The 20,788-nt window shown below is 37.4% G+C and overlaps 1 protein-coding gene across 2 annotated transcripts in view; it reads right to left on the bottom strand.

Annotated features, from left to right (window-relative positions):
- Positions 1-19,661, bottom strand: part of MMS22L (MMS22 like, DNA repair protein) — a 141,369-nt gene extending 121,708 nt beyond the window's left edge. The window contains exons 1-7 of one of the 2 annotated variants that reach the window (XM_067702527.1): positions 19,530-19,661; positions 18,759-18,936; positions 17,574-17,699; positions 14,250-14,299; positions 8,788-8,875; positions 8,515-8,692; positions 5,923-6,013 (exon numbers count right to left, since the gene is read on the bottom strand). In XM_067702527.1, coding sequence (XP_067558628.1) covers positions 5,923-6,013; positions 8,515-8,692; positions 8,788-8,875; positions 14,250-14,299; positions 17,574-17,699; positions 18,759-18,922 — 697 coding nt within the window. In that variant the 5' untranslated portion in view covers positions 18,923-18,936; positions 19,530-19,661. Of the gene's footprint in view, positions 1-5,922; positions 6,014-8,514; positions 8,693-8,787; positions 8,876-14,249; positions 14,300-17,573; positions 17,700-18,758; positions 19,000-19,529 lie in introns of both variants that reach the window. The other variant, XM_067702528.1, reaches the window with a different exon arrangement.
- Between the last annotated feature and the right edge of the window lie 1,127 nt (positions 19,662-20,788).

Below are 20,788 nucleotides of genomic sequence, written 5' to 3'. Positions count from 1 at the left end.
GAATGAAAAGAATTGAGGACAGTCTCAGAGACCTCTGGGATAACATTAAACGCAGCAACATTTGAATTATAGGGGTCCCAGAAAAAGAGAAAAAGAAAGGGACTGAGAAAATATTTGAAGAGATTGTAGTTGAAAACTTCCCTAATACGGGAAAAGAAATAGTCAAGCAAGTCCAGGAGGCACAGAGTCCCACACAGGATAAATCCAAGGAGAAACATGCCAAGATACACATTAATCAAACTAATACAAAGAAAAAATATTAAAAATACAAGGGAAAAGCAACCATTAACATACAAGAGAACCCCATAAGGCTAACAGCTGATCTTTCAGCAGAAAACTCTGCAAGCCAGAAGGGAGTAGCAGGACATATTTAAAGTGATTAAAGGGAAAAACCTAAAACCAAGATTACTCTACCCAGCAAGGATCACATTCAGATTCGACAGAGAAATTAAAACCTTTACAGACAGGTAAAAGCTAAGAGAATTCAGCACCACCAAATCAGCTTTACAACAAATGCTAAACGAAATTCTCTAGGCAGGAAACACAAGAGAAGGAAAAGACCTACAACAAACCCAAAACAATTAAGAAAATGGTAATAGGAACATACATATCGATAACTACCTTAGATGTAAATGGATTGAATGCTCCAACCAAAAGACATAGACTGGCTGAATGGATACAAAAACAAGACCTGTATATATGCTGTCTACAAGAGACCCACTTCAGACCTAGGGACACATACAGACTGAAAGTGAGGGGATGGAAAAAGACATTCCATGCAAATGGAGAACTGGAGTAGCAATTCTCATATCAGACAAAATAGACTAAAAAAAAAAAGACTATTACAAGAGACAAAGAAAGACACTATATAATGATGAAGGGATCAATCCAAGAAGAAGATATAACAATTGTAAATATTTATGCACCCAACATAGGAGCACCTCAATACATAAGGCAAATGCTAACAGCCATAAAAAGGGAAATCGACAGGAACACAATAACAGTGGGGGACTTTAACACCCCACTTTAACCAATGGACAGATCATTCAAAATGAAAATAAAGAAACACAAGCTTTAAATGATGCAATAAACAAGATGGACATAACTGATATTTATAGGACATTCCATCCAAAAACAACAGAATATACTTTCTTGTCAAGTGCTCAAGGAACATTCTCCAGGATAGATCATATCTTGGGTCACAAATCAAGTCTTGGTAAATTTAAGAAAACTGAAATCGTACCACGTATCTTTTCTGTCAACAACACTATGAGACTAGATATCAATTACAGAAAAAAAGCTGTAAAAAATAAAAACACATGGAAGCTAAACAATACACTACTAAATGACCAAGTGATCACTAAGAAACCAAAGAGGAAATCAAAAAATACTTAGAAACAAATGACAAAGAAACCACGATGACCCAAAACCTATGGGATACAGCAAAAGCAGTTCTAAGAGGGAAGTTTATAGCAATAAAATCCTACTTCAAGAAACAAGAAACATCTCAAGTAAACAACCTAACCGTACACCTACAGCAATTAGAAAGAGAAGAACAAAACAAACCCCAAAGTTAGCAAAAGGAAAGAAATCATAAAGATCAGAATAGAAATAAATGAAAAATAAATGAAGGAAACAATAGCAAAGATCAATAAAACTAAAAGCTGGTACTTTGAGAAGATAAACAACATTGATAAACCATTAGGCAGACTCATCAAGAAAAAAAGGGAGAAGACTCAAGTCAACAGAATTAGAAATGAATAAGAAGTAACAACTGACACTGCTGAAATACAAAAGATCACGAGAGATTACTACAAGCAACTATATGCCAGTAAAATGGACAACCTGGAAGAAACGGACAAATTTTTAGAAAAGCACAACCTCCCAAGACTGAACCAGGAAGAAATGGAAAATATAAAGAGACCAATCAGAAGCACAAAAATTGAAACACAATCACAAGCATAGAAATTGAAACTGTGATTAAAAATCTTCCAACAAACAAAAGCCCACAACCAGATGACTTCACAGGCGAATTCTATCAAACATTTAGAGAAGAGCTAACACCTATCCTTCTTGAACTCTTCCAAAATATAGCAGAGAGAGGAACACTCCCAAACTCATTCTATGAGGCCACCATCACCCTGATACCAAAACCAGACAAAGATGTCACAAAAAAAGAAAAATACAGGCCAATATCACTGATGAACATAGATGCAAAAATCCTCAACAAAGTACTAGCAAACAGAATCCAACAGCACATTAAAAGGATCATACACCATAATCAAGTGGGGTTTATTCCAGGAATGCAAGGATTCTTCAATATATGCAAATCAATCAACGTGATACACCATATTAACAAATTGAAGGAGAAAAACCATATGATCACCTCAATAGATGCAGAAAAAGCTTTCAACAAAATTCAACATCAATTTATGATAAAAACCCTCTAGAAAGGAGGCATAGAGGGAACTTACCTCAACATAATAAAGGCCTTATATGACAAACCCACAGCCAACATTGTTCTCAATCGTGAAAAACTGAAACCATTTCCTCTAAGATCAGGAACAAGACAAGGTTGTCCACTCTCACCACTATTATTCAACATAGTTTTGGAACTTTTAGCCACAGCAATCAGAGAAGAAAAAGAAAGAAATAAAAGGAATCCAAATCAGAAAAGAAGAAGTAAAGCTGTCACGGTTTGCAGATGACATGATACTATACATAGAGAAACCTAAAGATGCTACCAGAAAACTACTAGAGCTAATCAATGAATTTGGTAAAGTAGCAGGATACAAAATTAATGCACAGAAATCTCTGGCATTCCTATACACTAATGATGAAAAATCTGAAAGAGAAATTAAGGAAACACTCCTATTTAACACTGCAACAAAAAGAATAAAATACCTAGTAATAAACCTACCTAAGGAGACAAAAGATCTGTATGCAGAAAATTATAAAACACTGATGAGAGAAGTTAAAGATGATGCAAACAGATGGAGAGATATACCATGTTCTTGGATTGGAAGAATCAACATGGTGAAAATGACTATACTACCCAAAGCAATTGACAGATTCAATGCAATCCCTATCAAACTACCAATGGCATTTTTCACAGAACTAGAACAAAAATTTCACAATTTGTATGGAAACACAAAAAAAGACCCCAAATAGCCAACACAATCTTGAGAAAGAAAAACGGAGCTGGAGGAATCAGGCTCCCAGACTTTAGACTATACTAGAAAGCTACAGTAATCAAGTCAGTGAGGTACTGGCACAAAAACAGAAATACAGATCAATGGAACAGGATACAAAGCCCAGAGATAAACCCACATACATATGTTCATCTTATTTTTGATAAAGGAGGCAAGAATATACAATGGAGAAAAGACAGCCTCTTCAATAACTGGTGCTGGGAAAAATGGACAGCTACGTGTAAAAGAATGAAAGTTGAACACTCTCTAACACCATACACAAAAATAAACTCAAAATGGATTAAAGGCCTAAATGTAAGGCCAGACACCATAATAACACTCTTCGAGGAAAACATAGGCAGAACACTCTATGACATAAATCACAGCAAGATCCTTTTTTACTCACCTCCTAGAGAAATGGATATAAAACGAATATAAACAAATGGGACCTAATGAAACTTAAAAGCTTTTGCACAGCAAAGGAAACCATAAACAAGACAAAAAGACAACCCTCAGAATGGGAGAAAATATTTGCAAACAAAGCAACTGATGAAGGGTTAATCTCCAAAATATACAAGCAGCTCATGCAGCTCAATATCAAAAAAACAAACAACCCAATCCAAAAATGGGCAGAAGACCTAAATAGACATTTCTCCAAAGAAGATATACAGATTGCCAACAGACACGTGAAAGGATGCTCAACATCATTAATCATTAGAGAAATGCAAATCAAAACTACAATGAGGTATCACCTCACACCAGTCAGAATGGTCATCATTAAAAAAATCTACAAACAATAAATGCTGGAGAGGGTGTGGAGAAAAGGGAACCCTCTTACACTGTTGGTGGGAATGTAAATTGGTACAGCCACTATGGAGAACAGTATGGAGGTTCCTTAAAAAACTAAAAATAGAACTACCGTACGACCCAGCAATCCCACTACTGGGCATATACCCGGAGAAAACCATAATTCAAAACGAGTCATGTACTACAGTGTTCATTGCAGGACTATTTACAATAGCCAGGACATGGAAGCCACCTAAGTGTCCATCGACAGATGAAAGGATAAAGAAGATGTGGCACTTATATACAGTGGAGTATTACTCAGCCATAAAAAGAAAGGAAACTGAGTTATTTGTAGAAAGGTGAATGGATACAGAGTGAAGTAAGAAAGAGAAAAACAAATACCGTATGTTAACACATATATGTTATCTAAAAAAGAAAAAAAAAGGTTCTGAAGAACCTAGAGGCAGGACAGGAATAAAGACGCATACGTGGAGAACAGACTTGAGGACGTGGGGAGGGGGAAGGGTAAGCTGGGACGAAATGAGAGAGTGGCATGGACATATATACACTACCAAATATAAAATAGATAGCTAGTGGGAAGCAGCCGCACAGCACAGGGAGATCAGCTCTGTGCTTTGTGACCACCTAGAGGGGTGGGATAGGGAGGATGGGAGGGAGACCCAAGAGGGAAGAGATATGGGGATATATGTATATGTATAGCTGATTCAGTTTGTTATAAAGCAGAAACTAACACACCACTGTAAAGCAATTATACTCCAATAAACATGTTAAAAAAAAAAAAAGAAATCCTTTCAATTTATAACGAAGTCAAGTAGTAAGCCTCTCTGTAGTTAGTCCTGACACTTTAAGACAGTGTTACGTTATAATGTACACATCATTGTGTTAATCACAAAGACTGTTCTGAACATTAAAAATGCTCAAGTGCTTAAAAAATAATAATTTACAACTATATAATATTTATAGAAAATTGCCAATTTGATAACGGAAACTAAAGGTGTCAAAGAGCAAGACCAAGAAATAAATAGGCAACATGTGAAATAAGATTACCATCCATAATATATACAAACCTCTACTAATTAATTAAAGAAAGGCGGGAAAGAATGAAACAAGAGATAAAACAAGTACTTTGCAAAATATAATGAACAGGTAATTAATAAAGCAAATATAAAAAGACAATAAAATTAAAGATGCTTCACTTCACTGGTAATCGGGAAATTGCAAAAACAGAGACTCAGTATCATTTTTCACGCATTAGTTGGCAAAAAATACGATTAATAATATCCACTACTGGCAAGAGTATGAGGCAAAGGCATGTTCACAGTTAGTGTACATAAATTGTGGAAACTTAATATACAACACCAGAGAAGCATATAAAATACTAAAAGTGCAATGTGCCACATCAATTCCAAAAACCTAATCTATTAAATAACTTGTACAAGTATTCAAAGATGTATATCTTATATCTACATAAGGATGTTCAATGAAATATTATTTGTAATACCAAAATAAACAGAATTAACTGAAATATCAAAACATAGACTTGGCTAAATAAATTATGATAGGTCCATAAAACTGTATGAACTAACATGAACAGATCTCTAAAAAACTGTTAAATGAAACCCTACATAGGACAATATGATGATACCATTTGTGGTTAGAAAGAAAAACAAAAACCCTACCTATGAGTTTCCATATATGTATACTAATAGATAGTAAGTATGGATGGATGGATAAATGGACCAAGCCGTTGCCAGTAGTTATCTCTAGAAAAAAGAAGTAAGACCTTCACTTTTTAGTTTGGTTACTGTTTGATTAAAAAAATAATAATAATCAGAAAGCACTTATTGTATAATTTTAAAAAACAATTTAGATTAAAAAACATTTACATTAAAAAAGGACATAAATCAGAAATCCATAAACTTACTCAATTTTTCACCAAGCATGTGAAGAATTTCCAGCACTAGCCAATGGATATCTAAGTGGAGATGTAACAAATGCCATGATGGTGGGAAAAGCTGTGAATGACATTAAAAACTGTGACTGAAAATTCATAACACTTTATTAGGTATTTTATAGCATGTCACAACACTCCTCCATAATGCACAAGTTAACCTAACACTATTTAAAAGCTCAAGAGAAACCTCTGTCTTGTTCATTAGAGGATTTTTTCACTGGAGATCTTTAAAAGCAAGATATACTCTTAACTGATGTTGTTTAAGACAGACCCACCTTGGGGCTGCTGAACAGACTTGTATAGTAAAGGCCCCTACCAACCAACTGAGATTCTACTACAGCTGCAAGGCAGTAAATGAATTTCTTTAAACACTTATTTTCATGATTTTGTTTTAGACTTTAGCTAGGAAATATGTTTTTAAATGTAATGAATACCCAGGAACTTCCATAAGATATTTTAACAAGAACTTCTGGATTATCATTTAGACACTACTGTCATGCCCATAAAGAAACTAAAGTTAAAAGTGGTGAAGAAATTTACCCCTCAATTAATGCTTTAGGATTCAAACCTAATTCTACCTGATTCAAAAGCCAGTGCTCTTTACTGTACTAGCAGATTATCAATAAACTTTCTCCAGTCAACATTTCGAATCACTAAAATAATACAATGATACATACTTTTTATTAAAACAACTATGATGAATGATGGAGAGGGGTCTTGCCTTATCAAACACGCAAACAAAATAAAACACAACACTAATAAAACAGTGCTGGCTCAGGAATAGATAGTAAATAGCAAAAATAGGGAAGAGAGAAATGGATACACATGATATGTCAAATCAGTGGGGAAAGCATAGGTCATTCAATAAGAGACAGGATTATTAACTTATTCATCTGTAAGAAACTAGATTTCCTACCTCACAGTACATTTTTTAAAAAGAGATAAATTAAAGAGATAAATGTAAAAAAAAAAAGTATGTTTTTTACAATAACATAGGAATGATACCAAAGAAAAAAACTGATAAATATAACTATATAAAAAAACTTAAATCATCTATCTACCTAGCAAGTCAGCTTAACTGCTGAAGAAAAAGATAAATGAAAATATTCGTAATACATCATACCAACAAATAGTATCTCTAATTTTAAAAAGTCCCTAAAAAAGTATAAAAGACAGATGCTCAACTGTAAATACCAATTAAAGCATTAGCCTTCATATATGAGAATGGTAAAATATAAGAAATATATATAGAGTCTTGAAAGATGCTTTTTATTTTATGATTTTTTCGTTTTGCTGATATTTCAGAAGAGAACAGTATTTCAGCATATGATTTTTTTGTTTATGTGTTAAAGACTCCATTCCCCTGCTTTAAAAATTCAGTCTTCTGATCTTCAAATAACCTATACTTTCAAGTCTGTCTAATTAAAAGCCTATGAAAGGCAAAACCTAGTTTGAGGACACTTGCACACATTTTTTTATTTCTGCTGCTAGATAAATTATTAATTTTAATTTTCTTAAGCATTTGATGGATATTCAGAAAATAAAAATCAGTCCAATTTACAGAGACTAAAAAGAAAGAAAAATATCCCTCCCAGCACAATCCACCCACGAATCTTTATTAACTGACATGATTAAAAACAATTACCTATTTGGTTTCTATGGATTAGATATATTCACCTGTGAATTCAGTTGGAATTCTATTTACTTTTATTATTACATATATTGATCCCTGATAAGAAGAGTCAATTTTTTATTATTGTTAAATTTCACAGAAATAGAAACATTTAATTGTATCTTATATTTTGGCAAAGACTCGTTCCTAAAAACTGAATGTTATTAAAATTGGTGAAGTCAAAGAGAGGAGATTGAGAATTCAGGGAATGCCACGGGAAATTATAATTTGTCATTCACAGCAGCTCACATTTTCCTATGAAGAATTTGTTAATTACATCCACAGGTTGGATCATGCTAACACATTTTTATAAACCAAACCAGAGAGACTGATCATCACAGGTAGGAAAAAAAAGGGGGGCACAGTTAAAACAATCTTAATCATATTCTGAAAATATCTCAAAAGCCAGAACAGACATAATGATGTGGTTCTGAAAGCATAGCTTTTTAAAGATGATCTTCTTGAATCTTACTATAATATAAAATAGTGTTTGCCCAAACTTTTATCAGTGGCAAAGAGTATACAAACTTTAGAAAACAAAGGTTATTTGATTTACTTTGAAACTTTTAAACATTTGCATTGTTACAACTGGAAGAATAGTTATCACTGATTCAACGTAAACTACATCTAAGCACTTTATGCATTTTAGTTATTCAATTCTCCCAATAACTCTAGGAAGCTAAACCAATTACACAGATGGAAAGACTGAAGCAAGAGGTGTTATTTGCCTGATGGCACATAATTAACAAAAGGAGAAGCCAGTATTTCAACTCAGGCAGTGTGGTCTAAGAACTACACTCTTGACTAATTTCCCTCATTCTTGAATGAATAGTCCATGTGGGGAGGAAAAAATACCTGATACTTTAAACATTAAATGAAACAAAGCAAACCTTAGTCTGGTTTTGATTTACAAATGCTCCTGTATTAATAATGGGAAGTTCTGATAGGTGTCCTATATACAAGAGTAATCCATGAAGCTCATCAATCAACACTGAGGGAAGCTGTGCCTCCAAAGTCTGGTAGGGATGGACAGGAACATGACTTTCAGCATTTTGTACTTGCAGGGACCTAAAACACGATGAGATACAATAAGCAATTAGAGTCTGGATAAATTTGCACTCAGAAATTCATGCATTATTCATATTACTCATCTGACAGCCTACCTGAAAATGAAGACTTTAACATAATGAAGAAATGTTATGCACTGCTGCCTAATATTGGCTGCTTTGCAATGTAGGGTTGATATCTTCCCTGAAACCAAAATAGATAATGTTAATCATTGTTTAAATAAACAGTGGGCAGCGACAAAAAAATTGTGAGCCATATAAGTAGCAATTCTCTAGCTTTTCATTTTTTCAACTGACTCCTATATGGTGCTTACCATTCCCCACCCCCGATACTGCTCTTAGTAAGGTCACCAGTGAAATCATGTTGTCCAATCTAACGGGCACCACTTGTGCTCAATTAACTTGCCCTTATAGGAGCATTCACTACACCTGGCTTCACTGATGTCACATGCTGCCAGTCTTCTTTCTTTCTCACTTACCTATAATTCTCATCATGTTTTCTCTGCTTTTGTTTTCTGTTTTACTCATTTGCCCTAGAGTGGTTATGAGTGTTTTGCACATAGCAACCACCCAGATAATTTTTGCTAATTTTTGCTGATGTAAATGTTGAAGTGAGGGAAAGACGGCATGGGTTGAGAGACATAGGAATAAGTCATTTGGGGCCTTACAAGTCATAACAAGGAGTTTTGATTTCATTGAAATACAGTAGATGGCCTTTCATTGGGTTTTGATCTAGGAGGAACAGGAACTGATATACATTTAAAGCAGATTTTGTACACAGATGATAGAGGGGCAAAGGAGGATGTGTTAAGAGCCCTATAGCAGTAATTCAAGAGATCATAGGAAAATGGATAGGCTGAAGGTGTATTTTGGTCATAAACCTGCTGGGAATCCGATGGATGATCTGAGTTTAAAGGAAATTAAAGAATGAAGAATGACATATAGGCAACTGTTAGCACCATGTAATGAGTGGAGAAAACATGGGCAGTGTCAACTGGTTTTGGAAGACATCACAGATGTACTCTTTGCACTATCTAAGCAATCCAAGGACAGATGTCAGGCAGTTTGACATGCAAGGCCTGCAGTGCAAAGGAGAGGTCTGGAATGTAGGTAAACCTTTTGGAGTTGTTATCATTTAGAAATAAAGGAACTGATGAGATCGTACATGTAGGAAAAGATGTACAGAGAGGAGACTCAAACTGAGACCTGAGGAGACTGATTATTTGTAGTAAACCTGAGGGAGGAGGAGCTGGTAAAGGAGAGGCAGGAGAAGGGGGGAAAAACCTTACTACAGGCAACAAATTATCACCCATATTAAACATAAGGCAAAATTTATTTTTAAATTTGTATTCAAATGAGCAAATGTGGATACTATTTTGGCAAAACAGGAGCATAAGCATAAAGATGATGTCCATATATCTACATACCAAACAGTGCAGTGCACTTTTATAGCTTAATTATACTTCGCTTACAAAAGTCATATGATCCCCCAGTGTCACAATTCTCAGCCCGTAAATGAAGTACTCTCGTAAAAACAACCACTGTGGGATTCCCTGGTGGTGCAGTGGTTTGGCGCAGTGCTTAAAAATCTGCCTGCCAATGCAGGGGACACGGATTCAAGTCCTGGTCTGGGAAGATCCCACATGCCGTGGAGTAACTAAGCCCATGCACCACAACTACTGAGCCTGCGCCCACAGGCCACAACTACTGAAGCCCGAGCACCTAGAGCCCATGCTCTGCCACAAGAGAAGCCACCACAATGAGAAGCCCACGCACCACAATGAAGAGTAGACCCTCCTCACCACAACTAAAGAAAGCCCACGTGCAGCCACAAAGATCCAATGCAGCCAAAAATAAATTAATTAATTAAAAAAAAAAAACTGCCGTGAACTGCTGCATCCAGCCACAATGGAGTAAAAGGAATCAGAATTACCCAGCTCCCACCTTAAACTAGAAAACCAAAAAAAGTAAAACAATAATTTTCAGGCATTGGACAAAGGCAACACAAGACTGCTATCCCAGAGAGAAGTCGTAAGATTGCACCAGCTTCCCACCTAGAGACAGTTTATAGGCTGCAGCACAGGGAGAGAGAATTCAGAGTCCAAATCACTGAGTCAAAGAGACATGAGATCTGAGTTTAGGGTAGTCTAAATTTGCAGGGTAAAAGTACCAAAGAAGAAAGAAAGCTACACAAAAAAAAGAGCCTTAGGGCTTCCCTGGTGGCGCAGTGGTTGAGACTCTGCCTGCCGATGCAGGGGACATGGGTTCGTGCCCCGGTCTAGGAAGATCCCACGTGCCGCGAAGCGGCTAGGCCCGTGAGCCATGGCCGCTGAGTCTGCGCGTCTGGAGCCTGTGCTCCGCAACGGGAGAGGCCACAACAGTGAGAGGCCCGCATACCGCAAAAAAAAAAAAAAAAGGAGCCCTAGAAATGTACAGAGGGTCCCCTTTGAGTCTTTGACTAAGTACTGATCGGTAGGCCAGAGAAAAATATCAGAAAACAATTCCCAACAAAGCTTACTCAAACCAGGGAACAATTCAAGTTCCCACCAGCAAGAATGAAAAAAAAAATACACCACAAAGAATCCTCAGAAGCCTTACTAGAGCTAAATTAACATTAGACTAAAGGTTACTTTTTAAAAGTCCTAACAAAATATACAACAAGCCTCAAAAAGATCCCATGAATTACAAGTACTCAACAGTAAGCCAGAACAAAATTCAACACTAGTTTTAGGAATACAAGAAAATTCAGAAAGCAGCAACGTAAAATCTATAATGTCCATCACACAATAAAAAATTACTAGATGTTCAAAAGAGCAGAAAAATGTATCATAAAACTAGAAGAAAAATCAACCAATACAAACAGACCCAGAAATGGCAATGATGAAAGAATCTGCAGTCAATGAAGCTAAAAACAGTGGAAGGCATAAAAAAAAATCCAAATGAAATGCCTAGGGACAAAAAAAAATACAATATCTGAAAAAGGGGTAACATCAAAAGCTATATTTAATAACAGGTATCAGTAAAAAATAACATATTGTGTATGCTATTCTGCCTCAACAGGAAAGCAATCCAGGGAGTAAAATCAACAGAATAAGAACCATATGCACTTCAGTAAGTGACCCTAAATAAGGGATTTCTGGGGAGGGTTGAGAGCCAAGGGTTTACATGAGTTTATTAACAAAGCCCTGACACAGCTGCATGGCAGGAGTAAGCTTATGTAGGGATAGTCTTTAATACTGCTAACCTGCCCAACAAATCTGTCAGTAAGTTTTTTAAGTAATAATACCAGCCAAAATGTCAGTGTAACAAGTAACCATTTCAAAAAATAATCCATTGTAGTAATTTTAGGTCAGTAAGTGCTTTTCAAAGAATAATCTTGCTCAATAAATGCCTTCCACAAACCCAATTTAATTAAGTCACTCTATATAGTAAAGGTATTTTTGCTGTTTCCACTACAATCTTATAGACACTCTCCAGGAGTTTCAAAATAAAATTCTGGGTCTTTGGCATTGCTTACGAAGACACCTATGATTGCATCCCTTCCAAAAATTAACCACTCACACACACTTGAGTCCAACCATACGTAATTATTACTTACTCCCTGCTCCCTGAACTTTTATGTTTTTATATACCTCAATGTCTTTGTCTATACAGTTGTTTGTACCTGGAACTCATCCTATCCCCAAAACTTCTCCAAAATCTTTTGCCTGGCTAATTCCTCCTCATCCTTGAAGACCCAGATCTGCCATCACTCAGTGATGGGCACATAAACGGATAAAGCCCTTGGCTCCTGTAGCAGCTTTTGCATACCTCTGTTACTACACTCTTCCATCTACCATGCTGACTATGCTTGTTTATCTGTCTTACTCAACTGCAAACTCTTCAGCAGCATAATTTTCCTCTTTGATTCATCAGCACCTTGCACAGTACCTGGCATGAAGCAGGGACCCAGGTGATAATGAAACAGTAATATCCAACATTTACTGAGGACAAACTAACAAAACAAATAAAACAGCCCTGACAGCTGATAACTAACAATTAGGCCATGACACTCCCTACTGAAATTAAACAGTTGTCATACAATATCAAAAATAATCATACAAGATCACTCCATGATTATGGTGAAACAAGAAAAACACAAAACCTCTCTGTAATCATGTCTGACACAGAAACAAGGCACTATACAACCACACAAAAACAAACAAAATACAGAAACAGACTACCCTCCTCTTCCAGCTAAAATGACTATTGCTTCATTACAAATTAGAATCTTCCCTTGCCTCCTGCTGCGTGTCCCACCTTCTGGAGAAAAATAAAAATTAACTTAGTCATCAAATTGCTGCTGCTTCTTAACAGCATCAAATCCAGAATAAAGCCACAGCCCCCTTAAACTCTACCCCAAATCAGCCAGCACAAGTGCATACCCTGTCAAAAGCCCCTCCCTACTTCCTCTTACTGAGAAGCCCCAACTGTTCCTCATGATGTATATCTCCCCCTTGCTTCCTAAGCTAATAAACCCTTCAAAGGTGGGTTCCAAGTGATCTTTGCTTGCTGGGCATCACTAATAACAGATACTAGGGTAAGCACCTAACACACATTATGTCATTTAGTCCTCACAAGAACTCAATGGTGGGAACTATTACCTAGTGTGAGACCCACAATTAGCTAGGGTTAGAACCCAGGCTGACCACAGAGTCATGATTCTAAATACTACACTGTACCAGAATTGTTAGAAACGAGAAGCAGCTAGCCTGAACTAAAACATACTGCCCTTCAATTCCCTTCACTACCTTAACTATACCAATTCCCCCACAAATCAGTAATCCATTAAATGTTAAAAACAAACAGGGACTTCCCTGGTGGCGCAGTGGTTAAGAATCCGCCTGCCAATGCAGGGGACACAGGTTCAAGCCCTGGTCCGGGAGGATCATACATGCCGTGGAGCAACTAGGGCCGTGTGCCACAACTACTGAGCCTGCGCTCCAGAGTCCACAAGCCACAACTACGGAGTCCAAGTGCCACAAGTACTGAAGCCCGTACACCTAGAGCCCATGCTCCACAACAAAGAGAAGCCTCTGCAATGAGAAGCCCGCACATTGCAACAAAGAGTAGCTCCCGCTCACTGCAACTAGAGAAAGCCCGCACGCAGCTACAAAGACCAAATGCAGCCAAAAATAAGAATAAATAAATAAAATTAAAAAAAAACGAAAAGAGAAAGCAGAAAAGAAAAACAAGAAAGACAGCATGAGGTCCAGCACTTTCTATTTCTCTACGTTCTCCAGCCCACTCCCCACCCCCAAAGCAAGTTACTAATTCACTTCAAAGATGTTTAGCCTTAATTTTACTTGCAGATTTGGAAAAATACTATAAATTTCATCTACAAACAAAATTTAAGTGTCATACTTTTTCTGAACACTAAATATAACTGTATCCTGAACTTCTGAACTATCACTTCCTTCATGTTATTATGATAGCCCAATGACACATCATAGATCCATGTACAATTCACTGTAAGGGAGCACCATTTCTTTTTGCCATTAAACATACTTAAAACTTACCAAAATCACAGTTGGCCTGTAATAAGGTTTCCAAGTTGTAGAGCTGTTGCCTAATTTAAAAAATGTAAGGTGAGAATTAGTTTTAGAGTAGTTTAAAGCATGCAACAATTACACAGTATTTCCAAATCTTTTACACAGCTTTAATGCCGCTCATTCGTGAATAATGTTTAACACTTCATGAATGTTTATTACTGTCAGCTTCAGGTAATAAAGACTCTGAGAGAAAATAAAACATGTCTTTGACCTCCCAAAAAGATCTACTAACAGCTACATTTATCTCAAAAATTATATAAAATATCATAGATTTCCCCATCAGGAAGATACTGTTTATATCTTTAAGAAGTTTAAGATGGTTATATAAAACATCCTAGGTTAACAGTTATATAATAAAATGTTAAATTGTATCATGTAGTTACACAATAGGAGTTCTGAAGAGGAATAGAATATGTAATGTAGACTAATCAGGGGAAGTTTTAACTTACGATGTTCCACATTAATTTCTGAGAATAATCTTCTCTTGCCATTCTTCCTAGTTGCCTTTCAGCTCCTTAAAGATTGAGCCACATTCATAACCTACGTCCTGGGTAAGACTCAACTCATTCTATAATGTTTAGGATTATACAGAATCACTCACACAGCCTATTTTCCCAATAAAACACATAATATGGCACAGGTTCCATGGGATGAGGGTGAGAGGGGAAATCCCTCCAACTTTCCATTTTCATTTAAATGTACCATGTATACATTCTTCTTTTAATTATATAAGTTTCAAGTATACAGCACTATAATTCCACATCTGTGTACACTACAACATGATCACCACCACAAGCCTAATTACTATCCATCACCATACAGTTGACTCCCTTCACCTTTTTCACCCACCTACTAAACCCCTTCCCCTCTGGTAACCACTGATCTGTTCTCTGTAACTAAGAGTTTGTTTTTGTTTTATTTTGTTTGTTCATTTACTTTATTTAGATTCCATATATTAGTGAAATCATATAGTATTTGTCTTTCTCTGTCTGATTTATTTCACTAAGTATAATACCCTCAAGGTCCATCCATGTTACTGCAAATGGCATGATTTCACTCATTTTTAAGTCTGAATAGTATTCCATTGTGTGTGTGTGTGTGTGTGTATATAAATATTTAAAATTCCTTCATCCATTCATCCATTGAAGGACACTTAGGTTGTTTCCATATCTTCATATCTTGACTGTTAAAAATAATGCTGCAATGAACACAGGGGGTGAATATATCTTTTCAAATTAGTGTTTCTATGCCCTTCAGATAAATACCCAGAAGTGGAATAGCTGGGTCATAGGTAGCTCTATTCTTAACTTTTTGAAGAACCTCCACACTTTTCCATAGTGACTGCACCAATTTACACTCCCACCAACAGGGCATGAGGATTCCCTTTTCTTCACATCTTCGTTTGTTATTTCTCGTCTTTTTGATAACAGCCATTCTAACAGGTGTGAGGTGACATCTCACTGTGGTTTTGATTTGCATTCCCTTAATGGTCATGTTGAACATCTTCTCATATATGCCTGTTGGTAATCTGCAAGTATTCTTTGGAAAAATATATGTTCAGATCCTCTGCCCATTTTTTAATCAGATTTGTTGTTATTGTTGTTGCTGTTGAGCTATATGAATTCTTTATATATTTTGGATATTAACCCCTCATATTAACCAAATATATGATTTGCAAATTATTTTCTCTCATTCAGTAGGTTGCCTTTTCACTTTGACGATGGTTTCCTCTGCTGTGAGTACCTTTTTAGTTCGATGTAGTCACATTTGTTTATCTTTGCTTGTTTCCCTTGCTTTTGGACTTAGAGCCACAAAAATATTGCTAAGACTGATGTCAATGAGGTTACTGCCTATATTTTCTTCTATACATTTTATGGTTTCAGGTCTTATATTCAAGCTTTTAATGCATCTTGAGTTAATTTTTGTGTATGATGTAAGACAGTGGTCTAGTTTCATTCTTTTGCCTATGGCTGTCCAATTTTCCCAACACCATTTATTGAAGACTGCCCTTTAATGTTATGTTCTTTGCTCTTTTTCCATAAATTAATTGTCCCTATATGTGTGGGGTTTTCTGGGCCCTCAATTCTGTTCCATTCACCTATGTGTCTGTTTTTATGCCAATAACATACTGTTTGTTTACTATACCATTCTAATACAGTTTGAAATCAGAAAGTGTGATGTCTCTAGCTTTGCTCTTCTTTCTCAGGATTGTTTTGGCAATTTGGGATCTTTTGTGGTTCCATATAAATTTTAGAATTACCATGTATACATTCTTTTTTATTTTTTTTTTGTGGTACGCAGGCCTCTCCCTGCTGTGGCCTCTCCCGTTGCGGAGCATAGGCTCCAGAAACGCAGGCTCAGCGGCCATGGCTCACGGGCCCAGCTGCTCCGCGGCATGTGGGATCTTCCCAGACCGGGGCATGAACCCCTGTCTCCTGCATTGGCAGGCGGACTCTCAACCACTAAGCCACCAGGGAAGCCCCCATGTATACATTCTTAATGTATTTTGGGCTAATAATTTGCCTTTAATAAGTGATTCCAAATCTAAAATCTGAATTATGGACTGGGTTTTAAATAATAATGAAGAATTATTTCAATTTCGTTAATTGTGATTATGAGGTAATGTTTATGTTTAAAAAATAAGTTCATATTTTTAAGAGATACATACTGACGTAATTAAGGGTGAGATGACATGATGCCTGGAATTTGCTTAAGAAATACTTAAGCCAAGAGTAGAGGGATAAGGACAGATGAAGGAAATGTGATAAACCCTTGATATTTATCGTAACTGAGGGAGGGTATATGGAGGTTCGTTATACTATTCTCTCTACATCTGTGTATGTTTGAAAATTTTTATTAAAAATATTTTTAATGTCCAGGTTAATCATATTTCTATTACATATTCTATTATAGTCTGAAAAATATATTTGGAAGTCTGAGTTCATTCTCTAAAGATTACTGAAAAATTATGACTATTAAGCAACAAAAGATTTTATTTTTCTTCCAAAATTATGGAATAGTTCAAAGCCTAAAATATTTGTCTTCAATATATGATGTCAAATACAGAAGAATAAAAATTCTGAAAATCACTAAAAAAGAACTCATTAAAACCATTACTCCATCAAACATTATGGCTTAATTGTTGTTACTGATAAGATAATCAAGTAAGCAGCAATCACAATTCTACAGGTGCTTTTGTAATATCAGTATTAGAAACCACCAAGCAATGTAACTTAAATCTGAAAAGCATCAACACTCAATGGCAGTTTTAAAATAAAAGACAAAACATACCTCAAGAGATGAAAGAGAACTCTAGATGAATTCACTAATGCTGTTTCAGTAACCCATTGAATGCCAAATATTTCCACTGTATCCTCTTCAAAATTAGTTGGTAAAGGATCAAGATTCAAAATCAGTCTGAAATGAAACTCTGATTTAATCTCATAAAAAGTATGCTATATCCCATACTATAGCATGAGGTTTTTTTTTGACATTATATGAATCCATGTTACACATGACATGTCAACAATGATGTTATAAAGTAAGGAAGTGCCTTGGTACCTTATATCTCAGTAACAGTACAACTGGACTGTATTAAGAATTCAACCCTATACTGTGATAAAAAAAAAGTTTAAAGAGCAATATAATTTGAGGGAAAAATGTGGAAAGGGGTCTAGGGAACATACTTTCACCTGTCTTCAACTGTGGTCTTCAGTTGTAGAATTTCACCCTTTGAGGGGACATTTAATTTTTAAGACAGTTAAAAGGTATTCTGAGCCATGTCTAAAGAAGGGCATAATCAAGTTGAGTAATATCGTTTAAGGTCTCAAAGAAGGTACAACTGTAATAATCAACAAAAATGGTTTCCTTTCCGACTGAAATTGCCTCAGCAGGTATTTCCAAAATATTTCAGCAACAGCAGTTTTACTGCAATATGTGGATACACATGTCCAAGACAAGAGCTTTGAAGATAACATTCCTGTGAACTTACACAATCTGGCGCATTTATTAGAAAGTTTAAAAAAAATAAGTCTATAAGATTTCTATATGTTTAAATATACAGAGTGAGAAGACACTGGGGCAACAAAAAATGTGCATGTCTTAATTATTGAGATGCTTCAGAATATTATCTCATGTTTTAGAAGGAAATGGGACTTCAAAAAGCCCAGGTAGTTCAGAATTCACTTCAAGTAAATTAGTGCCCAGCTCCTTACTCCAAAGCTGAGGCAGCAGTGAGGTCAGAGAACATCAGGTAACAAGAAAGTCCTCCTTGCAAATATCTTTCAGGTGTGCTCTAACCAGGAACCCAACAGAGCTAATAGCTTGCATCTGTGTGATATACTAAGCCGATTTACAAGAACATTGCCTGATGAACATTAAAGTTTAATGGACTTAACTCATAATTAAATAACATTCCTAAACAGACTGATAAAAAATCTGAATGGGGAAAAACAAAGTTTCCGACTTTTTACCTACCGCTTAAGAGCTCCGCTGGAAAGGTAGGACTCTCCAGAAAAATGTTTTCCTCCTCCCCTGTTGTCAAAATCACAAGAAAAGCAAGGGGGTTTGCACCATTCTGTCTCCAGCTCCAGCTCCAAGCTGTCGGTCAGGAACGTCGACGCAGCGGGACAGTTATCCATGTTTACTTCATGTCCTGAAATGTTTGGGGTTCATTATGATTATCATTAAGGGCTCCAAAGAAGTTGTGATGACATTCCTGTAGGTGGGGAGGGCCGAGACATTGGGGGTGACCTCAGAAAGTTCCCCCAAAGCCGCCACCCCCCCCCCCGCACAAAGGAAAAAAACGAAAGGCCAAATCCTCAACAACTCTCCCCGCCACGGACTCCCCCAGATCAAGGCTGTCAGAACTTAGAATGCACCCCCGACCGGCTGTGGCAGTAACTTAAAATCCCCTCTACGTCAGACCCTGCAGCCCAGGGCAGGGTGAAAAAGAAAAAACTGTTAGCAGGACAGATCTAGCTGCACTTCCAGTGCCCGCCTTGACCTGCGTCCTCCGCTACGTTACTAAACCGCACTGAGCCAGTTTCCCCGCAGTGTCTGGAACTGCAAGCTGCCTCGCAGACTGCAGGCGACGATCAGTAGGGCCCGGCGCAAACCCGACTTCTCCCGGCCGGGGGCAAGCCCCGCCAGGTCCGCACAAGGCAGCGATCCGCGCGGGCCGGCCAAAGGGCGAGGGGAGCCGGTTCCCTGCGCCTCGGGGCGCCCCTGGTTTGGTGCACGTCGTACCTGCTCACACTTTCAGTCCCAACGATCCACCTTGGCGGTCCCGACCAGAGCCAGCTAGCCCGTGTGGTCTAAAACCCAAAAAGGCGAAATTCCCGCCAAGGCGCGCCCGCGCTCAGAAAGGGCGGGGCCACGGGGCAGCCCGCCCCCGGAGGTCCGCTCGCGAGGTCTCCGCGGGAACAGCCAGAGCTCCGTAAGTTCTCGCGAGATTCTTCCAGTCAAGGAGTCTGTTCAGCGTTTTGCGGTTTTTTTTCTTTCTGTTTTTTTTTTTTTTCCTTCAGTAGTTTTAATTGGTACTTTGGGCCGAAAGGCTGGGCCTCACCGAGAAAGGAAACTGAGGCTAAGGTGAGCAAGCCTTATGGACCGCGGGGTTGTCGTCCAGCCGAGTTTGGCAAAAGACCTCTGCTGAAGTGAGTCGCAGGCGGGTGTTTGAGGGCCGCGCCGTCCCCTCTTGTTCCTGACCTCGTCCCAGCAGCTCTTTTGTTGAGGTGGAGGATGCCTATTGTTCATGAATTGTGGGCAAGGCAAGGCAAGTGCAAAAATGAGGTTAATCCAGTGTGTGGAAACACTGAGTAGGTCACGTGATACTTGTTTTCCGTATTAAAAAAAGTTTTTTTAATGACATATCTGGATAGGTTTAAGTTGCTTAAACTTGGACATGTTTGTAAAGAGAACACTTAAGGCATTTTTGTCTTTTTTTTTGGACCAAGGGGCTTGTGGGGATCTTAGTTCTCCCACCAGGGATCCAACTGGGCGCCCCCCTGCAGTGGAAGCACAGAGTCCTAACCACTGGACCACCAGGGAATTCCCATTTTTATCTTTTTAAAGTGTTTTTTAATTCTACTCATCAGAAGACTTTTCAGTCTAAGTCAGATAACACATTTCAGCTGTCTTAAGTTCCAAGAAAAACATGAAAATTTCTCATTTAAATGTTCTGCTATAATTAGAGTGTTCCCCATTGCCCATTTCTCCCAGTTTGTCCTAGGTTTAATTATTGCACAGAGAACCTATCAAAACTTCCCTCTATTCAAACCGAATACTGCATAGTTTCTGACAAATAGGATGAGGTGGGGAAAAACAATATGATCTCTATTCCAACTACAACCTAGGGACTCTGTGTTGGGTGCTCTGTCTCTTATGCTCAGCCTGTATACCATGAGACTTGATGCTTTGTTGGGAATCAATGCAACTCATTAATGGTTCATGTGGTGTCTCTAGCATGACACATAGTGTCATCTATGACAATCTCTAGAAAATAGTGC

This window comes from Pseudorca crassidens, chromosome 13 (assembly GCF_039906515.1).
Source record: "Pseudorca crassidens isolate mPseCra1 chromosome 13, mPseCra1.hap1, whole genome shotgun sequence".
NCBI lineage: Eukaryota > Metazoa > Chordata > Mammalia > Artiodactyla > Delphinidae > Pseudorca > Pseudorca crassidens.
The sequence above is the reverse complement of the archived record's forward strand: the minus strand, read 5'-3'. Positions and strand labels throughout refer to the sequence as shown.